The 20169-nt window shown below is 43.7% G+C and overlaps 1 protein-coding gene and 1 long non-coding RNA gene across 3 annotated transcripts; both read left to right on the forward strand.

The window, feature by feature from the left end:
• The first annotated feature begins 344 nt into the window (after window positions 1-344).
• LOC139580893 (multiple inositol polyphosphate phosphatase 1-like) lies at window positions 345-8040 on the forward strand. Its single transcript, XM_071410025.1, has 5 exons — window positions 345-1692; window positions 5002-5196; window positions 5607-5704; window positions 5827-5957; window positions 6342-8040. The coding sequence occupies exons 1-5, from the start codon at window positions 1101-1103 to the stop codon at window positions 6715-6717; spliced, it is 1392 nt and encodes a 463-aa protein (XP_071266126.1). The 5' UTR covers window positions 345-1100; the 3' UTR covers window positions 6718-8040.
• A 2000-nt stretch (window positions 8041-10040) lies between these two features.
• LOC139580897 (uncharacterized) lies at window positions 10041-19634 on the forward strand. 2 transcript variants are annotated; one of them, XR_011676114.1, is made up of 3 exons: window positions 10041-10162; window positions 19261-19357; window positions 19497-19634. It is a non-coding gene; the product is annotated as an uncharacterized lncRNA (long non-coding RNA). The 2 variants fall into 2 exon arrangements; XR_011676113.1 differs by lacking the exon at window positions 10041-10162 and adding an exon at window positions 12783-12871.
• Window positions 19635-20169: the final 535 nt, after the last annotated feature.

The following is a 20169-nucleotide window of genomic DNA, read 5'->3' on the forward strand; positions in this document are numbered from 1 at the left end:
ATTTATACTCTAGGCAGTTAAAAGCTTTTTCTTAAAAACAAGTTTTGAAAAAAAAAAAAGGCAATGCAAGTAATGTATATCTAGGGCTACACCATACAGCTTTACTATTAAATAATATATATCTCATGTGATATGCATATCATTGCATGATTCATTCTTTATAAACAAGAACAATAAAGAAGTGCAATCTTCCATTAGAATTTTTCACTGCACCTGTGCAATTTATCTCTGGAGATGGACACAGCTGCACCGGGGATTTTTTTGCCTAGAAAATGAAGGTAAAGAGTGGTCCTCTCTATCAAGAACACCTGGGAGAATTCTAATGGGCTATGAATAGCCACAGGCTCCTGCATAATGCTAGCATTTTCAAATAGACAGTAAATGTACTTAAACATTATACCATCTATTAACGAAGCCGTCTGCACGCAATACAGATTTGGAAACATTTGGAATTTAGCTTGCAACTGAGCAAACAGACCAAGAAATCGCGTGTGTGGCGTCTGATAGGAAAGTCCTTGCCTCCAAAAGATGGAATGTGCCAGGCACCTGAAATTCCTTCAGGAATTTCACTAATGCAAAGCCCTTTTGTCATTTTCTTACTGCTCTGCTGATGAATAGCTACGGAACTATACAATCCTGGAATTTCGCAAATCTCGGGATATAAAAGAAAATATGTCTCATGCTCAGGCACATAAAAAGCAGTGATAAACCTTTATTGTATTCGCCCTCTGGTGGGGAGAAGTGATATTTTTCTGATAGACCCAGTGGATTCAACATCATTTGGTTTCTATCTACGTTTGGGATATTTGATTGATTTTGATATCCCACAGCCCTGAACACGGTTTGTTTTATTATCTTGATTTCTGTCCAATTTCTACACCGATTATAACTAAGTCATGCAGTTTAGTGTGGGTCCCTTGCCACACGAAAACGCAGGGATATAATATGGTTGGCCGGCTGGTGGAGCTCCATTTTTATTGTTGTTGCCAAGTTCAAAGTTCGCAGCGAAACAACAAACAAAGCAGACGGCAATGTACTAGCTAACTTAGTTTAGTAGTTTGTAAGTATCAATTATTACTACCTCAACTAATTTTGACGAAATGACATCTGCGTTATCTAAACAAACGTTGTTGTTCACGACATTTAGTCTAGCTTTGACCCGGTTTTCATACTGCTCAGTTGCAAATGCTAACGTTAATTCAAGCATACCTGCGATTGCAAATTATTTCGGAACGAAAGGCAGATATGAGGAAATAAACCCTTATCTCATTAATGACATCCTCTCGGTAAACAAATCCCTTCTAAAACCGGGATGTACCGATTGCACTGCTATTCATGTGACCGCCATAATTCGGCATGGAACACGATATCCAACGACCAAAAATATCAAAAGGATGCAACGGCTTTACGACCTTGTTCTAAACGACGCAATGAACACCGATAAATGGCTGACTGAAATAAAAACCAAGTGGGAAATGTGGTACACTGAAGACATGGATGGGAAGCTTGTGGAAAAGGGGAGAGATGACCATCGACATCTGGCTGTCAGGTTGGCAACATTCTTTCCATCTTTGATGTCAGAGGAAAACCTCAGGAGCCATCGTATCCGTTTCATCACTAGCTCCAAACACAGATGCGTGGACAGCATTGTCGCTTTCCAAGAAGGCCTACTCAACCTTTGGAAAGTAACAGGTGAGTTTGTAGAGTGTAAGAAATTGTATAAGATACTGGTAACTTGTTTTAACCACTTCCCAACATAAGCTATAACTTGGCACAACATCCACCCATCCCCCACTATACCCCCACATTTTGTACCTTGTTAAGTAACCACAGACCCACATACTCAACCCTCCCCCATGAATAGGACTCTGTTAAAACAGATGCACATGCATTCTGCTCAAGGATGAGACTTTAAGACAATGAACTGTGGGAAGGGCCAATGGAAACGTCGACATCAGGCCGAACAGGATTACCCACGACCCAGATCGACCAATCGGAAGGCCAGACTACCAGATCAACCTACTTTGCTAGTTGCCTATATAATCTGTATGAACTGCTTAGAGCGCTCTCTTCTCCGACGATTCCATAAGAATCAGACAGAAAGGGGCCGTGCACGCTTTTGCCTGATATCTTTACACTTGAATAAAACGGCCTTATTATACAAATATCCACCTCGTCCTATGTCTCCACTTGGTCTCCTGTCTCCAGTAAACGTTTTATCAACAAGAGTAAAGCTAGTTTAGTCGTTTTCCTATTCTCTGAATTATAAATAGGCCTGGGGGTATCACACGCAGTCACTCACACTGATCACCAGTGCTTTTTTTCTCTCCTCCGGCTCCCAGAAAGACGGTAATGTAAAAGCGCGGTGATCATTCAGCGTATTCATCCTATCCTGCCACACTGATTCTAAATCTAATTTTATTGGTCACATACACATATTTAGCAGACGTAATTACGGATGCTTCTGAGAAATAATACACACACAAAAACCAAATACTTAAAAGTTGCTTAGGAGCTAGAAGCAAAGGTGTCCCGTCTGACCTGAGCTGTGTTCGAAAACTACTATTTGTGACGTACATTTAGTATGTTGTATGCTTATTGGTCATTTAAGTAATAATGCCCGAGAAGCCGGTGTTTGGTGGATATATTGGCAAAGGTGTTGTTAGGCCCCTGTAAATGTTAGTCTAAAAGAAATGTGAGAATATCTAGATGCTTTTTATAGTTTATAAATTGCCTGGCTGGGTTGATGAGGCAGATGGAACAGAGTAAATAGGCATTTATGTCATAGCAGGTGGTAACTTGTGGAATAGACACCGTCTGGAATCCGGTTTTAACCAATCACCATTCAGGATTAGACCCACCCATTGTATAAAGTTAGTATGCCAAAAGTTCCTGGATGTCTTACTACAGTCGCCAAAATTCGAAGTATACAACAGTGGACACTTTCTGTGCTTTTAGGGCCCATAATGCAATTCTTCAGAAATGAGCATGGCTTCACAACAATTTCAGATTTTAAGAAATGGTGGAAAATATGCAGCCGAAGTCTGACGAGAGCGGATACAAATGTAAGTACAAAAAGTTCATTAGTTAAATTAGTTAACTAATTATGATAAATGTTAAGAAAATGTTGAGCAATGTAATAAAAAAAGTAAATACTTTTCAAATAAGTTACGTTACATGTGATGTTGGCTGACAATTTGTTTTGCTACGCTAGCCTTACGAACCGCATAGCAAATCATTACAGCAGTTGCTTGTATGTATCGGTATGTTAGCTAGCTACCTAACGTTACTTGGCTACTAATAAATCGACAGTTTATTGACAGTTTATTAACTATATGCTATCTAACTACCCAACGTTTATGGACTTGATTATTCACGTCATGCTTAGCTAAGTGGTATAGTCGTTGTTTGTTCTCAATGGAGATTGTTAAAGAAGTCGTAAGATGTCTAGCTAGTAATTTGTTATGCTAACATGCTGGCAAGAAGTTGCATAGCAACAGCATCAACTTCCAGTAGACAGGCGGAGCGTAAGTACACTTAACTGAAAGGATACCGTTCGTTTACAGTATACTCAAATTTACTTATACTACATACTTAATGAGTATATTTGTATTTTTTTATTTAACCTTTATTTAACCAGGTGGGCAAGTTGAGAACAAGTTCTCATTTACAATTGCGACCTGGCCAAGATAAAGCAAAGCAGTGGGAAAGGCAAATAAAAAAAATTAATAAGAAAAGGTTAATCGAGTTTGAGGACATTTTTCAAGCCCAAAAATCTAGAGAAAGATGGTGAATCAAACCCAGAACCAGCCAGAGGACTATCAGTGCCGGAGGAGAGGTGTGAGGGGCAATCTGTTCCTGATGGCAATGCCTTAGCTAGCAGCACTGCTAATCCTGCAGTGCATCCACTGACAAAGTGCTCGGAGCAGGTGCAATTTGTAGTTCAAGAATACGCAAACGTATAACCCCTTGCTTGTCATGCAGAATTCAAAGTTGGGCTGTACACCATGCAAAAAGGGTTGGTCCTAGAAACGACTAGAGGGATTAAACTAGCAAAAGAGTGGGTGGAATGTACCGTAACATTCTCTGCCTCTGAAAAAGGTTTTTGAACATGCCCGACCCATGGTGCATTTAATGGTGGCAGCAAGCCTTGTAGACAAGGCTAAAGAGGACACCCAGGTGATAGTTAACACTCAAAGAAAAAATAGACACTACAGCCAGAGGAGTCTAAACGTCACAGCTCATGGCTTTGAGGAAGAAGTTGATTGTCAGTAGTTAAATGGACTTGACATGGGGAGAATCATTGTGGGAGGTTTTGAAAACTAAGGTAGGAAAAAATAATTCCTTTACAAACTTGTTCTGTGCTGTGAATTTAGTCTGAATGTGCTTAATTTTAACACAAAGGCAGGAGGCCTATATATTCTCATGTGTGTTCTGCTGTAGCCTACATTGATTTATTTTATTTGAAGTTATATTCCGATATTGTGATATTTGTTCTACTGCTACATTGATATCTTGAAAATGATATGAAATTCGGGTCGTGTAAGCCCCACAGCTGAGTATGTGTGCGTATGCATATGGCTGGTGTTCTACAGTGACGTCAAAAAATGTTGCTGTACATTGATGTCTACAAAAGTAGGCTATAAGAAATTCGGACTTGTGTAAGCCCCGCAGATATACTCAAGTATGTGGCCTTAAAATGCATTGAATTAATCAGCACCTTGGAGAGTGCTGTCCATTTCACCACCATATAACAGTAGCCTGCTATACGTTTGCTCTGTCTGCCTCGCTGCGACATTGTGTTTGAAACCTTTTCTCTCAATGTAATCCGGTACCTCAGAGCCCCCCGCATAACTCCCCCCTCTCTCACACTCACTATGTGTTCCGGGACCTCCCGATTTACAAATGAAGCACTGCTGATCACCATTAGTACAGTCTGGTGGGGGTGAGATCAGCAACAATAATATACAATGTTTGGACTCTCTTTTTGTCTTGTTACAGAAGTTGGACCCAGCCACGAAATCAATGATGAGTTGATGAGATTCTTTGACCGGTGCAAAAAATTTGTTGACGATGTGGAGAACAACAGAACTGCCCTCGAAGAGGTCCACCGCTTCAAGGCCTCAGCAGAGATGAAAATAGTGCAGATGAAGATGGCTGACCAACTGCAAGTTCCATACAATCACATCACACCAGGTTTTTTAAAACATTTTTTTATTTCTCCTTTATTTCACCAGGTAGGCCAGTTGAGAACAAGTTCTCATTTACAACTGCGACCTGGCCAAGATAAAGCAGAGCAGTGCGACACAAACAACAGAGTTACACAAGGAATAAAGAAATGTACAGTCAATAACACAATAGAAAAAGTCTATATACAGTGTGTGCAAATGGCATAAGGAGGTAAGGCAATAAATAGGCCGTAATAGTGATGTAATTACAATTTAGCAAATTAACACTGGAGTGAAAGATGTGCAACAGGACTTGTTGCTTGGTTCCAAATCGTAGCCACTTTGTGTAGTTGAGGGAGTTCATCATGTTACGGCTGACACTTCCAATCCTCTTATGCCAGTTGAATTCATTCAATAATTCTCCCTTTTTCTCACCAGATCTGGTGGAGGCTGCATTCTTCCTGTGCTCATACGAGTTTGCCATCAAATCTTTGAACTCCCCCTGGTGCAACCTGTTTGATGAGACTGACGCCCAAGTATGTACACAGCGGGAGAGCTATTGCCTCTGCCTCCATAAACAATGAAGAACCCAGTTCAGTCATACAGTTCAAACCGGTCTTTCACAGTATCATTAACACAATCACCTGTGCCTTTTCAGGTGCTGGAGTACAAAAATGACCTGAAACAGTACTGGAAGAGGGGCTATGGTCATGACATCAACCGCAAGTCCAGTTGCACTCTTTTTCATGACCTGTTCAATCGCCTTGATAAGGCTGCTCATGAGATCAGGTGAGTCGGTTGTAAAGTTAGTCCACAGTCATTTTGACTACCGTGATCATATCATTTAAACACAAGTGCTTAAATAGGCCAATCATTGTTATCAAGCCACTCGCCTTGCTTGTTATTGAAAAACTATTGGGTCCCTGAGGGTATATCCACCGCTTCCTCTCCCATTAGTTGTTACACCTGTTTTAAAAATGGGCTCTCTACAATGGGGAAAGTCATTGAAGTAAACTGCTACATGGCAATTGATTGTTTCTCCTTTGTTTTCCCCTCTGATGCATTTCACAGCACTTCCCTTAGTAGTTATACCATTGTAATAACATACTAAGTGTGGCTGGTTATTATCACGATTTTTGAATTGTGGATTATGTCCCCTTTTTTTCTGTTCAGGTTTGGGCATGTATCTGAGGCTGTGACCATTCAGGTGGGCCATGCCGAGACCCTCCTGCCCCTGTTGGCCCTCATGGGCTTTTTCAGAGACGAGACGCCCCTGACCGCTGACAACTTTGACCTGCAACATGGCCGCACCTTCCGCACCAGCCGCATCGTGCCTTACGCAGCCAACTTGGTCTTTGTGCTGTATGACTGCAGTGAAGGCCTCCGGCTGCAGTTCCTACTCAACGAGACACCTCTGAAATTCCCCGGTATAAACCACCAGGCTCCACTGTACAATACGGTCAGAGAGACCTACAGAGAGTTGCTGCAGGGCTGCAATTTCGAGAAGGAGTGCGAGCCGTCCAGACCCAACAGAAACTGTGAGCTGTGAGCTTGGGGCGTGTGAAGGTGGAGGGCTCTTTCTATACAAGGGTTTGAAGACTCAAACGTCTGTGTCATGCAAGAGAGGGGGTTTTAAGGGTTTTGTCTGAACCAGTTCCTTTTTCTTTATGGTATCTTTTTAGAAGTAACAGGTTTTACAGATAGCTTTTACTGAGCCCCCTTTTTTTTCAGGCATCACTTTAGCACAAGTTATCATGATGCTTGCTTTGTTTTCTAGGGTCATCCAGGGTCTTAATTGAATTCACTCTTTTTAGAGGAGGGAGAGCTTTATATTTATGCTATTTCACGGTTTCATATTGATTTATATTATATTGCAGATTTTCCATGTGCCTTTTTGTGTTTTCATACAGTATGCATTTTCCAAAAGCAGAAAGAAACAATGAGTAGAATATAATGTCTGCCACTGGATAGATGCAGTGGGTTGGGTTTCCTTGCTGAAAAACTCTTTGCAAATGTTTGTGTTATATTTTTTTGCTCTGTAATGAGTCATTTTGTGTGGTCTGATTTTATATTTGCACTCATTTTCAGAGACATTTACTCCAAAGTTTGCCTTTTTTTAAATATGGACTCGAACATTATTGGACTGCATTGTGAACAAAATATACATTTTGAACAATAAGCTTTTAATTTGGGGTTACCTTAGCTGAGTTACTTTATTTAATTATTTTCTACATTGTCATTTGATTTGTTTGTGAAATATTTCAGATTAAAGTAAATGCCTTGAGATTTTGACATATTTGCTTTTGTATCAAATGCAAATTGAGCAACCCATTTCAAAATCAGTAAATGATGTCATATGGTTCAAACGTTCCATGACAGTGGTTATTTGTAAATGCCATTCATGGGTTCTCTGATTACATGGTTTTCTTTCGATTTTGCAACGGATCAGCAAATTACCTATGGGAACTCCTTCCCGCGATGCGATTGAGATTAATATTAAATATTGTAGCGACCCGCACAGACAGCGGTGTGTTATGTGGTAGGCTATTAGTGGGTTGTGTTGTACTTACCAGTGTTCGCGGGGTCCGACATGCCAATCAACCTGCTATCTGCCAATCACGGGGATGCCTGGAATGTTCTGATGCCGGGCATCCTGGTGGTTGGCGGAGTGGTGTGGAGGGGGGTTGGGCAGGGGGATGGAGCATTGGAAGTTAAGACCAAGTCTAGCCATTGTTCTCTCTCTTACGTCTGGGCTTCACAAGAGAAGGTCACGGTTGGCTTGTGGGGTATCTTTCGTTTATTTGGCGTGGGCTACTGCCAAACAGTAGCCTGTGTAAAGTTGGGTTAATAAACCGTCAATTCGTAAACTCAACCCTCTGTCTGGACAATTGTTCCTTTATGATCTAGTCAGGTCATTACAATATGTTTACTGTTACGCCACACCCTTACTGAACCCACGTGACCCGTCACTGCAAAAGGCAGTGTGACGTGACCTTCAGCCTTTTCTTCACTCGCACGTTTGTGTTTTACATTACGAGACTGCTATTAATAGTCTTTAGATTACTTTCGTACAGAATTACAGATTTTAACTACTCTGAGGTGCTGAAGTTTATTTGTTATCTAATCTACAATCTCCCCACGTCTCTCGTTATTGTGCCTGCCCATACTAGCTAACTTTTTTGCTTTTTGTCTAGCATTTCCATCCTTGTGTGTTGGCTAGCTAGTTAGCTTCGAGTATCCTATTACCTCAGAATTTCGCTCGTAGCTAGCTAAGTTAGCCATACATAGCAACCATAGCTAGTTAGCTTGTTGTACCTGTTGTTGGCGCTTGTAGACCCGCGATGTCGTGCCAGTCCCCTCTTGACTGCCACACCAGCCCGTTGATCCAGCATTACCACTCCCTCGCTTGGAGTATTGCTGTGATCAAGGAGCTCAGCAGTGATGTAGGCTACCGGTCCTTGCTTGACAAAGACAGTCCACGCTTGACTGCCAGTCAGATGGCTTCATATAAGTGGGAGTTTCGAACCCGGACCTTGATACATATTTAGGAGGGAGTCTCGACCCCAAAGCACGACTGGTCGGAGCCAACGGTAAATACAACCATTCTGTAGTGACGCTGCAGTGCCTTAGACCGCCGCGCCACTTGGGAGGCCCTTCTCTGAAATCTTTGCGATGGCGTGCAGGAACCTCAACGTGGAACATGCACCTACTGCCACGCTGTCCACATCCAAGTTTGATTAAGTTCTTCAAAGACTGAGACATCTATCCCATTGTTCAAAGACTTTCGTGCGTGGTAGTATAGTATACAATAACAATGAGCACTTCCTCCTATAGCTCCTCCCACCAGCCTCCTCTGGTTCCAAGGCAGGAAAAATGACAGCACTGCTTCAGCCGCCAGGCTTAGGTCAGTATCGCTGCTGAATTTCTATCAGAAAGAGCTGCAAGAACGCCTCTCCGCAAACTACGATGCTGAGACCATAAAATAACTGTCTTTTAGTTACAGACTTGCTCATCCAATGCCTTCAGGGCAATACTCAGATGGTTGAGAAATCTTTAGCAACACTGTGTTGCATGGCACCACCTATGGTTAGCGCAGTCCAAGCTCTCTAACAAAGAGAAGGTTCCACTCCTAGGTGTACCCATATCAACTGGCCAGACATTTGGCCCAACAGCGGCCCACCTCCTCCAAGTGTCTAAGGAAGACAGAGAAGCACAGATGGAGCTTCAGCTCCTCATTCCAAAGCCTAGAATGCATCAGCCAGCAAACCATTACTCCCGTCCCAGAGCCACAACTGGGAAGCCAAGAAACCAGGCTCGGACTCACGCTGTACTAGGGCCTTCCGAGTGGCGCAGTGGTCTAAGGCACTGAGTCGCAGTGTTAGCTGTGCCACTAGAGATTCTGGGTTCGAGTCCAGGCTCTGTTGCAGCTGGCCACGACCAGGAGACCCATGGGGCGGTGCACAATTGGCCCAGCGTCGTCCGGTTTAGGGGAGGGTTTGGCCGGCCGGGATGTCCCTGTCCCATCGCGCTCTAGCGACTCCTGTGGTGGGCCCGGGCGCATGCACGCCGACACGGTCGCCAGTTGTACGGTGTTTTCTCCGACATATAGGTGTGTCAAGAAACAGTGCAGCTTGGTAGGGTTGTGTTTCGGAGGACGCGTGGCTTGACGACCTTCGCTTCTCCCGAGTCCATACGGGATTTGCAGCGATGAGACAAAACTGTAACTACCAATTGGATACCACGAAATTGGGGAGAAAAAGGGGTAAAAAAATGTTTTTTTAAAGACTCACACTGTACCTGCTCAGGAGTGGAGGAACAGACACTCATGGCCCTACCAAAGAGGTGGAGCACAGCATCCCCAAAGAGGCAGAGGTGCACCATATGCAGGCCGTGTCCCCTATGCATCACATCACGCAGAGAGCCTCTGTCCCGATGGGACTAACTCGCTAGCACAACACTGTTTCCTCGAGCACCACCTTTCCAGCTAGAAAAAGGTCAGTACAGTGGACCTGAAAGACGCATACTTCCATATCCCCATTCTGCCAGCACTCTGAAAATACCTGAGATTTGCCTCTGAACAACGTGTTATTCAGTTTGAGCCCGTCTTCTCTTCACAGTGCCTTCGTGAAGTATTCAGATCCCTAGACCTTCTCCATATTTTGTTAAGTTACAGCCTTATTCTAAGTATTAAATCGCTTCCCCCCCTCAAATCTACACACACTACCCCATAATGACAAAGCAAAAACAGGGTTTTATACATTTTTGTTAATGTATAAAAAAAAAAAATGGAAATATCATATTTACATAAGTATTCAGACCCTTTACTCAGTACTTTGTTGAAGCACCTTTGGCAGCAATTACAACCTCAAGTCTTCTTGGGTATGATGCTACAATACATGTATTTTCATTTACTTCCCTATTGGACCCACCGCTATGCCAGTTCTATTGGTGTGTCATTCTGTTTTACTTTTTAAGATGCAGCCTAATTATTTTATTTGGATCTCTGTGGCGGTTGGGGCAGACAGACAGAACATTTTCTCCTGCTACACTGTATCAAAAACATGTAGGCTTCGTGTGTCAATCACAGAGATACTTTGGAGTCGATTCTGGCGTTGCTTCTTGTCACAGCTGTTTGGAAAAAATATAATGGAAGAATAATTCTTCCCTGCGTTTCTGAGATTTTAGTAACAGTAGCCTACACAAGAAAGTGACCCAGTTTCTGCCACAAATCAGTGTTGGGGGTTCAGTAGACCTGTGGATTGACTCAACACTTGCCTGTCTGGAAATCACTGCAATGCAAAACTGATTCTTGGCAAAGAAATTCCTTTTCAATAACAATAAGAATATTAAACATCCACATTAAATAATATGCCACCCATGTTATACACTGAGTGTACAAAACATTAAGAAGACCTGTGCGTTCCATGACATGAAAACTATGATCCCATATTGTCACTTCTTAAATCCACTTCAAACAGTGGATTGAAGGGGAGGAGACAGGTTAAAGAATGTTTTTTAAGCCTTGAGACAATTGAGACATGGATTGTGTATGTGTGCCATTCAGAGGGTAAAAAGGCAAGACACAAGATTTAAGTGCCTTTGAATGGGGTATGGTAGTAGGCACCAGGAGCACCAGTTTGTGTCAAGAACTGCAACGCTGCTTTGTTTTTCACACCCAACAGTTTCCCGTGTGTATCAAGAATGGTCCACCACCCAAAGGACATACTTGACACAACTGTGGGAAGCATTGGAGTCAACATGGGCCGGCATCACTGTGGAACGCTTTCGACACCTTGTAGAGTCCATGCCCCGACGAATTGAGACTGTTCTGTATAATATCAACACAATGAAGGTTATTATATAGAATGTATTATGATTTACTATATGATATGATAGTGTATGATGTGTTTAACTGTTTCAAATAGCTGAGATGTGTGCTATTACAGGTTGTGGCATATTTAGTGACAGGTATCTAGGTTACACACCTGGATCTGGGTTATGGCTGCTAAACAGTGTGCAAAGTTGTGCCAGTTGGACCAGTTTTGATTAAGCTTATCCATGTCCCTAACAAAGGCTCATTGACGAGTTGTGTCTAACAGTATCAGTGAGCCGCTATGTACTATGGGAGTCACTGAGCCCATGGGCCAAATGAATGAAGCTCATTCTGGGCAGACCTGGGAGAAGCATATCCAGGCCTGTGTGTGAGGGGTTGCAGCCAGCGAACAGTGGGCCTGACTGCCACACTGCAGGAATGTATGAATGAATAGCCCTTTTTGTTTCCCCCCTGTCCCTCTGCAGCCCCCCACCAACCTGGTCCGCCTGCACACAGCGTGCGAAGCCACAGAGATGCACTTAGGGAGGCTGAACAGAATAACTATAAAAGGCTGGAGCGACATTAGTGTACCTTGTTATTTCCAGATCTGAAAGACTTCCATTCTATCCAATTAAAGCTTCCCTGGGTTTGGGTTATCTATGTCATTCTAGTCTCTGCCTGGTGGTCAGTAGTCGTATCCTTTTAACTTCTAACAAGGACCCGATGAGCTGTGAACTCTTTACAATCCTTCCCATTGCATTCAGAGTAATAGTAGCCAGCTGTACAGGTCCAGAGTAGTGCAGCTCACTGTAGCATGGCTTATTTCAGCTATTTCACATACATAAGCTTATAGATGGATCATATGACATTCATCAGGTGTCACTCACCACTTGCATTCTCCCACCACCTTCTCATTTATCCATAAGGCCCTCTCCAAAGGAACAATGAATTGCTATTCTCTAGTTTCTCTTATCAAAACTAGACAAAGACAGACATTGTTCTGCTTGGAAATGAAACATATGTGAAGGTATACTTGTGTTGGGAATTACTTAATGCACAGGTAAGCAAAGAAAACCCTCTCTCCAATACTACACTGCAGAGTTTCACATAAGCCTTGTTGGATAATGGATGTATTGTCAATATTGACTATGTCACTGTGTACTAAGGGTTTGTCAGGTGCTGGAAAGAAAACCGTTGGCTTTGCCCTGGACGAGTACTTGGTATTCCCCGCTACTCCTTGGACGGGGATAACATCCGACAGGGACTGGATAGTAACATAGGCTTCACCTCTGTGGACAGGGAGAACATCAGGCGCATTGCTCAGGTGGCCAAGCTGTTTGCAGATGCAGGATTGATCTGCGTCACCAGTTTCATTGCTCCATTCACGAAGGTGAGTGAGTGAAACAGATAAACAGACACTGTTCAATTTGCACTTGATATGAGATACTTAGTTGGAAACTTATCAAAGGGCCATCTCTAAATCATCCATTGTGATGGATCTGAGCTCTGGCTTGTATAGCTGATATACTGTGTATCTGCATTCACTTCTGTTACTATCTGGTTTTGAAAACCTGTTTTTGGTATAGAAGTAAAATCAAGATACCAATCCTGTTGATTTTTGCTACCCAGTCTCTTCCTCTTGTGCGTAGGACCGAGATGAAGCTAGGAAAATCCATGGGTGCTCTGGGCTGTGGTTCTTCGAGGTGTTCATTGGCGCTCCTCTGGGGGTGTTTTAGAGAAGGGATGTCAAAGGCCTCTACAAGAAAGCCTGTGCTGGAGAGATTAAAGGTCCGGATCAGACTGACTGTGTGTGTCTTAGTACCCTGTTGATCCAGGTGGTGACTGCGTCCTCAGTGTCGTAGGGCAGATCTTCCGGTCACAACTTGTGGAATTGTTTACGTGCTGCTGTGCGGTTTGTTGCCAACTTTACGGTTTTTACTTTCAACATTTTTAATAACCGGTTTATATTTGTATTTTTCCCTCAACTTTTTCCACATCGAAGGTTTTATCTGGACATGGTTCTACAGGACATCCACCAGCCGAAGCTATGTAGTAACATTAACATTATGCCTTCTAATTGCAGTCGCTGTACTCATAATATACAGGAGAACTATCGCCTTATGGTGACGATAGCCGTGCTGCAAGCCCAGCTTCAGACGCAATCGTTAGGCAAGGGTAATTTAAGTGTAGGAAAGGATGAAACAGCGTCTGTGCCACCAATAAGTACAGATAGTAGTATAAATCCCCTCGCACGGTCCCCGCAGCCGGACTATTTTCTCATGGCTTCTGGAAGGAAATGCTGTCGGAATGCTTAATCTGTGTCGCTCATGCAGCCGACAGAAACTTTCAACCGGTTCTCCCCATTAAAGCAGCGAGTCGGAGTCTGAGGCCGAGCCTTCTCTGGTCTCTCCTCCACCCGTTACGGGGTCTGAGCCGCCAAAGCCTCCCGCCATTAGCTCTGACAAATTGAAAACCCAAGTCATTTGCGACTCCATTGCCCCGCAGTATTAGACTTAAAAAGAATCATCCAGCGATCATACACTGTTTACCAGGGGGCAGGGCTACCGACGTAAAGGCTCACCTGAAGATGGTGCTGGCTAAAGCTAAAACTGGCGAGTGTAGAGGGTATAGGGATATTGTTATCCACGTTGGCACCAACGATGTTAGGATGAAGCAGTCAGAGCTCACCAAGTGCAACATAGCTTCAGCGTGTAAATCAGCTAGAAAGATGTCGGCATCGAGTAATTGTCTCTGGCCCCCTCCCAGTTAGGGGAAGTGATGAGCTTTACAGCAGTCTCACAACAATCGCTGGTTGAAAACTGTTTTCTGCCCCTCCCAAAATATAGAATTTGTAGATAATTGGCCCTCTTTCTGGGACTCACCCACAAACAGGACCACGTCTGGCCTGCTGAGGAGTGACGGACTCCATCCTAGCTGGAGGGGTGCTCTCATCTTATCTACCAACATAGACAGGGCTCTAACTCCTCTAGCTCCACAATGAGACAGGGTGGAGGCCAGGCTACAGGCTGTTAGCCAGCCTGCCAGCTTAGTGGAGTCTGCCACTAGCACAGTCAGTGTAGTCAGCTCAGCTAACGTTATCCCCGTTGAGACCGTGTCTGTGCCTCGATCTAGGTTGGGCAAAACTTAACATGGCGGTGTTCCCCTTAGCAATCTCACTTGAATAAAGACCTGTCGCTGTCATTATTGAAATAGATTGTGATATCGCACATCTCAAAATAGGGCTACTTAATGTTAGATCCCTCACTTCCAAGGCAGTATAGTCAATTAACTAATCACTGATCATCATCTTGATGTGATTGGCCTGACTGAAACATCGCCGTAAATGAGGAGTGGCGTCATTTACTGTGTTATGAGGCCTCTCCTCCTGGTTATACTAGTGACCATATCCCCCGCGCATCCCGCAAAGGCGGAGGTGTTGCTAACAATTACAATAACAAATGTCAATACAATTTTAAAAAATGACTGAGTTTTTGTCTTTTGCGCTTCTAGTCATGAAATCTATGCAGCCTACTCAACCACTTTTTATAGCTACTGTACAGGCCTCTTGGGTCATATACAGCATTCCTCACTGAGGTCCCGGAATTCCTATCGGACGTTGTAGTCATGGCAGATAATATTCACATTTTTGGTGACTTTAACATTCACATGGAAAAGTCCACAGACCCACTCCAAAAGGCTTTCAGAGCCATCATTGACTCAGTGGGTTTTATACAACATGTCCCTGGACCTACTCACTGCCACAGTCATACTCCGGACCTAAGCACCTTTGGCAGCTCCGGTTTTGACCTGTGGAATAAATATTGTGGATCTTAATGTTTTTCCTCATAATCCTGGACTATCGGACCACCAATTTATTAAATTTGCAATTGCAACAAATAATCTCCTTAGACCCCAACAAAGGAGCATCAAAAGTCGTGCTATAAATTCCTGGACAACCCAAAGATTCCTAGATGCCCTTCCAGACTCCCTTCACCTACCCAAGGACATCGGAGTACAAAAATTGGTTAACCACCTAACTGAGGAACTAAATTTAACCTTGCATAATACGCTAGATGCAGTCGCACCCCTGAAAACTAAAAACATATGTCATGAGAAACTAGCTCCCTGGTGTACAGAAAATACACGAGCCCTGAAGCAAGCTTCCAGAAAATTGGAACGGAAATTGCGCTCCACCAAACTGGAAGTCTTCCGACTAGCTTGGAAAGACAGTGCTGTGCAATATCAAAGAGCCCTCACTGCTGCTCGATCATCCTATTTTTCCAACTTAATTGAGGAGAATAAGAACAATCCAAAATGTATTTTTGATACTGTCGAAAAGCTAACTAAAATGTATTCCCCAAGAGAGGATGGCTTTCACTTCAGCAGTGATGAATTCATTAACTTCTTTGATATAAACATCATGATCATTAGAAAGCAAATTACGGACTCTTTAAATCTGCGTATTTCTCCAAAGCTCAGTTGTCCTGAGTCTGCACAACACTGCCAGGACCTAGGATCAAGGGAGACACTCAAGTTCTTTAATTAATACTATATCTCTTGACACATTCATGAAAATAGTAATGGGCTCTAAACCTTCAAGCTGCATACTGGACCCTATTCCAACTAAACTACTGAAAGAGCTTCTTCCTGTGCTTGGCCCTATATTGAACATAATAAACGGCTCCCTATCCACCGGATGTGTACCAAACTCACTAAAAGTGGCAGTAATAAAGCCTCTCTTGAGAAAGCCAAACCTTGACCCAGAAAATATAAAAATCTATCTGCCTATATCGAATCTCCCATTCCTCTCAATAACTTTAGAAAAAGCTGTTGTGCAGCAACTCACTGCCTTCCTGAAGACAAACAATGTATATTGAACGCTTCAGTCTGGTTTTAGACCCCATCATAGCACTGAGACTGCACTTGTGAAGGTGGTAAATGACCTTTTAATGGTGTCAGACTGAGGCTCTACATCTGTCCTCGTGCTCCTAGACCTTAGTGCTGCTTTTGACACCATCGATCACCACATTCTTTTGGAGAGATTGGAAACCCAAATTGGTCTACACGGACAAGTTCTGGCCTGGTTTAGATCTTATCTGTCAGAAAGATATCAGTTTGTCTCTGTGGATGGTTTGTCCTCTGACAAATCAACTGTAAGTTTCAGTGTTCCTCAAGGTTCCATTTTAGGACCACTATTGTTTTCACTATATATTTTACCTCTTGGGGATGTCATTCGGAAACATAATGTTAACTTTCACTGCTATGCGGACGATACACAGCTGTACATTTTGATGAAACATAGTGAAGCCCCAAAATTGCCCTGCGTTTCAGACATAAGGAAGTGGATGGTGGCACATTTTTTACTTTTAAACTCAGACTAAACAGAGATGCTAGTTCTAGGTTCCAAGAAACAGAGATCTTATGTTGGATCTGACAATTAATCTTGATGGTTATACGGAGTTCGGCATTACTCTGGATCCCGGTCTCTCGTTTGACGAACATATCAAGACTATTTCAAGGACATCTTTTTTCCAACTTCATAACATTGCAAAAATCTGAAACTTTCTGTCCAAAAATGATGCAGAAAAGTTAATCCATGCTTTTGTCGCTTCTAGATTAGACTACTGCAATGCTCTACTTTCTGGCTACCCGGATAAAGCACTAAATAAAATACAGTTAGTGCTAAACACGGCTGCTAGACTCTTGACTAGAACCAAAAAATGTGATCATATTACTTCAGTGCTAGCCTCTCTACACTGGCTTCCTGTTAAGGCTATGGCTGATTTCAAGGTTTTCCTGCTAACCTACAAAGCAGTACATGGACTTGCTCCTACCTATCTCTCCGATTTGGTCCTGCCGTACATACCTACACGTACGCTACGGTCACCAGACGCAGACCTCCTTATTGTCCCTAGAATTTTTAAGCAAACAGCTGGAGGCAGGGCTTTCTCCTATAGAGCTCAGTTTTTATGGAATGGTCTGCCTATCCATGTGAGAGACGCAGACTCGGTCTCGACCTTTAAGTCTTTATCGAAGACACCTTTATTGAAGACACATCTCTTCAGTAGGTCCTATGATTGAGTGTAGTCTGGCCCAGGGGTGTGAAGGTGAACGGAAAGGCACAATGAACCACCCTCTCTGTCTCTGCCTGGCCGGTTCCCCTCTCTCAACCCGGGATTCTCTGCCTCTAACCCTATTACGGGGGCTGAGTCACTGGCTTACTGGTGCTCTTCCATCCCATCCCTAGGAGTGGTGCGTCACTTGAGTGGGTTGAGTCACTGACGTGATCTTCCTGTCCAGGTTTGGCGCCCCCCTCGGGTTCGTGCTGTGGGGGAGATATTCGTGGGCTATACTCAGCCTTGTCTCAGAATAGTAAGTTGGTGGTTGAAGATATCCCTCTAGTTGTGTGGGGGCCGTGCTTTGGCAAAGTGGGTGGGGTTATCCTGCCTGGTTGGCCCTGTCCGGGGGTATCTATCGGATGTGGCCACAGTGTCACTCGATCCATCCTGTCTCAGCCTCCAGTATTTATGCTGCAATGGGTTTGTGTCCAGGGGCTTGGGTCAGTTTGTTATATCTGGAGTATTTCTCCTGTCTTATCCGGTGTCCTGTGTGAATTTATGTATGCTCTCTCTAATTCTCTCTCTCTCCCTTTCCCTTCCCTCCCGGAGGACCTGAGCCCTGGGACCATACCTCAGGACTATCTGGCCTGATGACTCCTTGCTGTCCCCAGTCCACCTGGTCATGCTGCTGCTCCAGTTTCAACTGTTCTGCCTGCGGCTATGGAACCTGACCTGTTCACTGGATGTGCTACCTGCTGTTTTCTACTCTCTCTCTCTACCGCACCTGCTGTCTCTAACTCTGAATGCTCGGCTATGAAAAGCCAACTGCCATTTACTCCTGAGGTGCTGACCTGTTGCACCCCCTACAACCACTGTGATTATTATTATTATTTGACCCTGCTGGTCATCTATGAACGTTTGAACATCTTGGCCATGTACTGTTATAATCTCAAACCGGCACAGCCAGAAGAGGACTGGCCACCCCTCAGAGCCTGGTTCCTCTCTAGGTTTCTTTCTAGGTTCCTGCCTTTCTAGGGAGTTTTTCCTAGCCACCGTGTTTCTACATCTGCATTGCTTGCTGTTTGGGGTTTTAGGCTGGGTTTCTGTATAGCACTTTGACATCAGCTGATGTAAATAGGGCTTTATAAATAAATGTGATTGACTGACTCTGCCCTCTAGTGTTCCAGTTCTCTTTTACATTACATTACAGAGCTACATTTAACAGTATAGATCACATGGCTTCAAAGTCTACTACTTTACATGCTATGCTATTAAACAAGCAAAGAGAGTGCGTCATAGAATGTACAGCTACAGCACTAAAGTAGTGTCAATTATTGACAAGGTGCTGAACATGTATCCTAATCCTCTCCCCTGAGGCTTTAAGGGCATCGATTCACCCTTGGAGAAGCCTGAGTTACCTGAGCTTGTGCTGAAGGCCGGAGAGATCTCAGCGAATGAGTGCATCCAGCAGGTAGTCGAGCTGCTGAAGTAACAGGACTGTCTATCTATGGTCCCTGAGACCTTGTTGGTCCTCGTCTGTCTGTGGTGTAGCTAATTCAGTATTTTCCAATTACTGGCACTACCCTATCTCTACCATGACGAAAATGTCCTAGTCATTGGACGAAATTATTCAAATTAGTATTTTCAGGCTCCTTTGAACAGTGTGAACTTGTTAATGTACTAACACATTGATCCCTTTGTTTTGTATTGTGCCAACTAGTGTGACAGAGGAAGTTAATGAGCTCTTTGTGCCAGAGAACAAGCTTGACTTGGCACTGAGCGACGCCAAGACGCTGCCCACCGTCAGTATTACCAAGGTAACAAATCCTTCTCGTATGCATGTTTTTGGGTTTGATACGTACAGTCTTGAGTAGACTTAACTGCTGACCCTTCATGTTGAGTAGTTAACACCTGATTTGACCCTCATGGCAGGTTTTTGTTCTGTATTTCCTGTAGCTGGACCTCCAGTGGGTGCAGGTGCTGGCAGAGGGCTGGGCCAGCCCCCTCAAGGGCTTCTGGAGGGAGAGGGAGTTCCTGCAGGTTCTGCACATTAACACTCTTCTGGATGGTAATATTGCCTGTACTAGTCCCAGCCATTACCATCGTGGCCATATTCCCCTCCCCCATGATGTACGCTGGACCCACTGAGTAGAGTAATGGTTTCCACCTGCACTACATCTTAAATATATTTGAACTTACACTGTTTGTACTTACCGGACACTAATCTCTAAAGCATTTCTAAGCATTGTTTTATTTAGTAGAATCAGGTCACATCAGTTCAGCCCCACTGCCGGGCACGGATGATAGCTGGTGCCAACTTCTACATCGTGGGTCGGCCCCCATCGCTCATGCCTCACCCAGAGACCAAACAGGAGCTTACCATGGCCCCTGGCCTCACTTCTGTGTAGATCATCCCCTTCAGAGTGGCTGCCTACAAGACTCAGAGCTGTGGACTTCTATGATAAGCAGAGGTTCACTGACATAGACATTTTCTTGGGCCATACGTTTTTCCGGACTACTGTATGTGGCCTGACCAGGAAAATCTCTGGGATCTAGTTGTAAGCAATAACTAGGGCTCACGAAAAACGTTTCTATCCCTGAGAGTCAAGCTGCTTCACTTTTTTTGTCT

The sequence above is a fragment of the Salvelinus alpinus genome, chromosome 7, assembly GCF_045679555.1.
Source record: "Salvelinus alpinus chromosome 7, SLU_Salpinus.1, whole genome shotgun sequence".
Taxonomy (NCBI): Eukaryota; Metazoa; Chordata; class Actinopteri; order Salmoniformes; family Salmonidae; genus Salvelinus; species Salvelinus alpinus.

Coding starts and splice junctions, on each gene's coding strand:
- LOC139580893 (XM_071410025.1), top strand. CDS start 1,101: ATGACATCTGCGTTATCTAAACAAACGTTGTTGTTCACGACATTTAGT. Junction 5,197..5,606: donor ATACAATCACATCACACCAG/GTTTTTTAAAAC, acceptor TTTTCTCACCAG/ATCTGGTGGAGGCTGCATTC. Junction 5,705..5,826: donor TTGATGAGACTGACGCCCAA/GTATGTACACAG, acceptor GTGCCTTTTCAG/GTGCTGGAGTACAAAAATGA.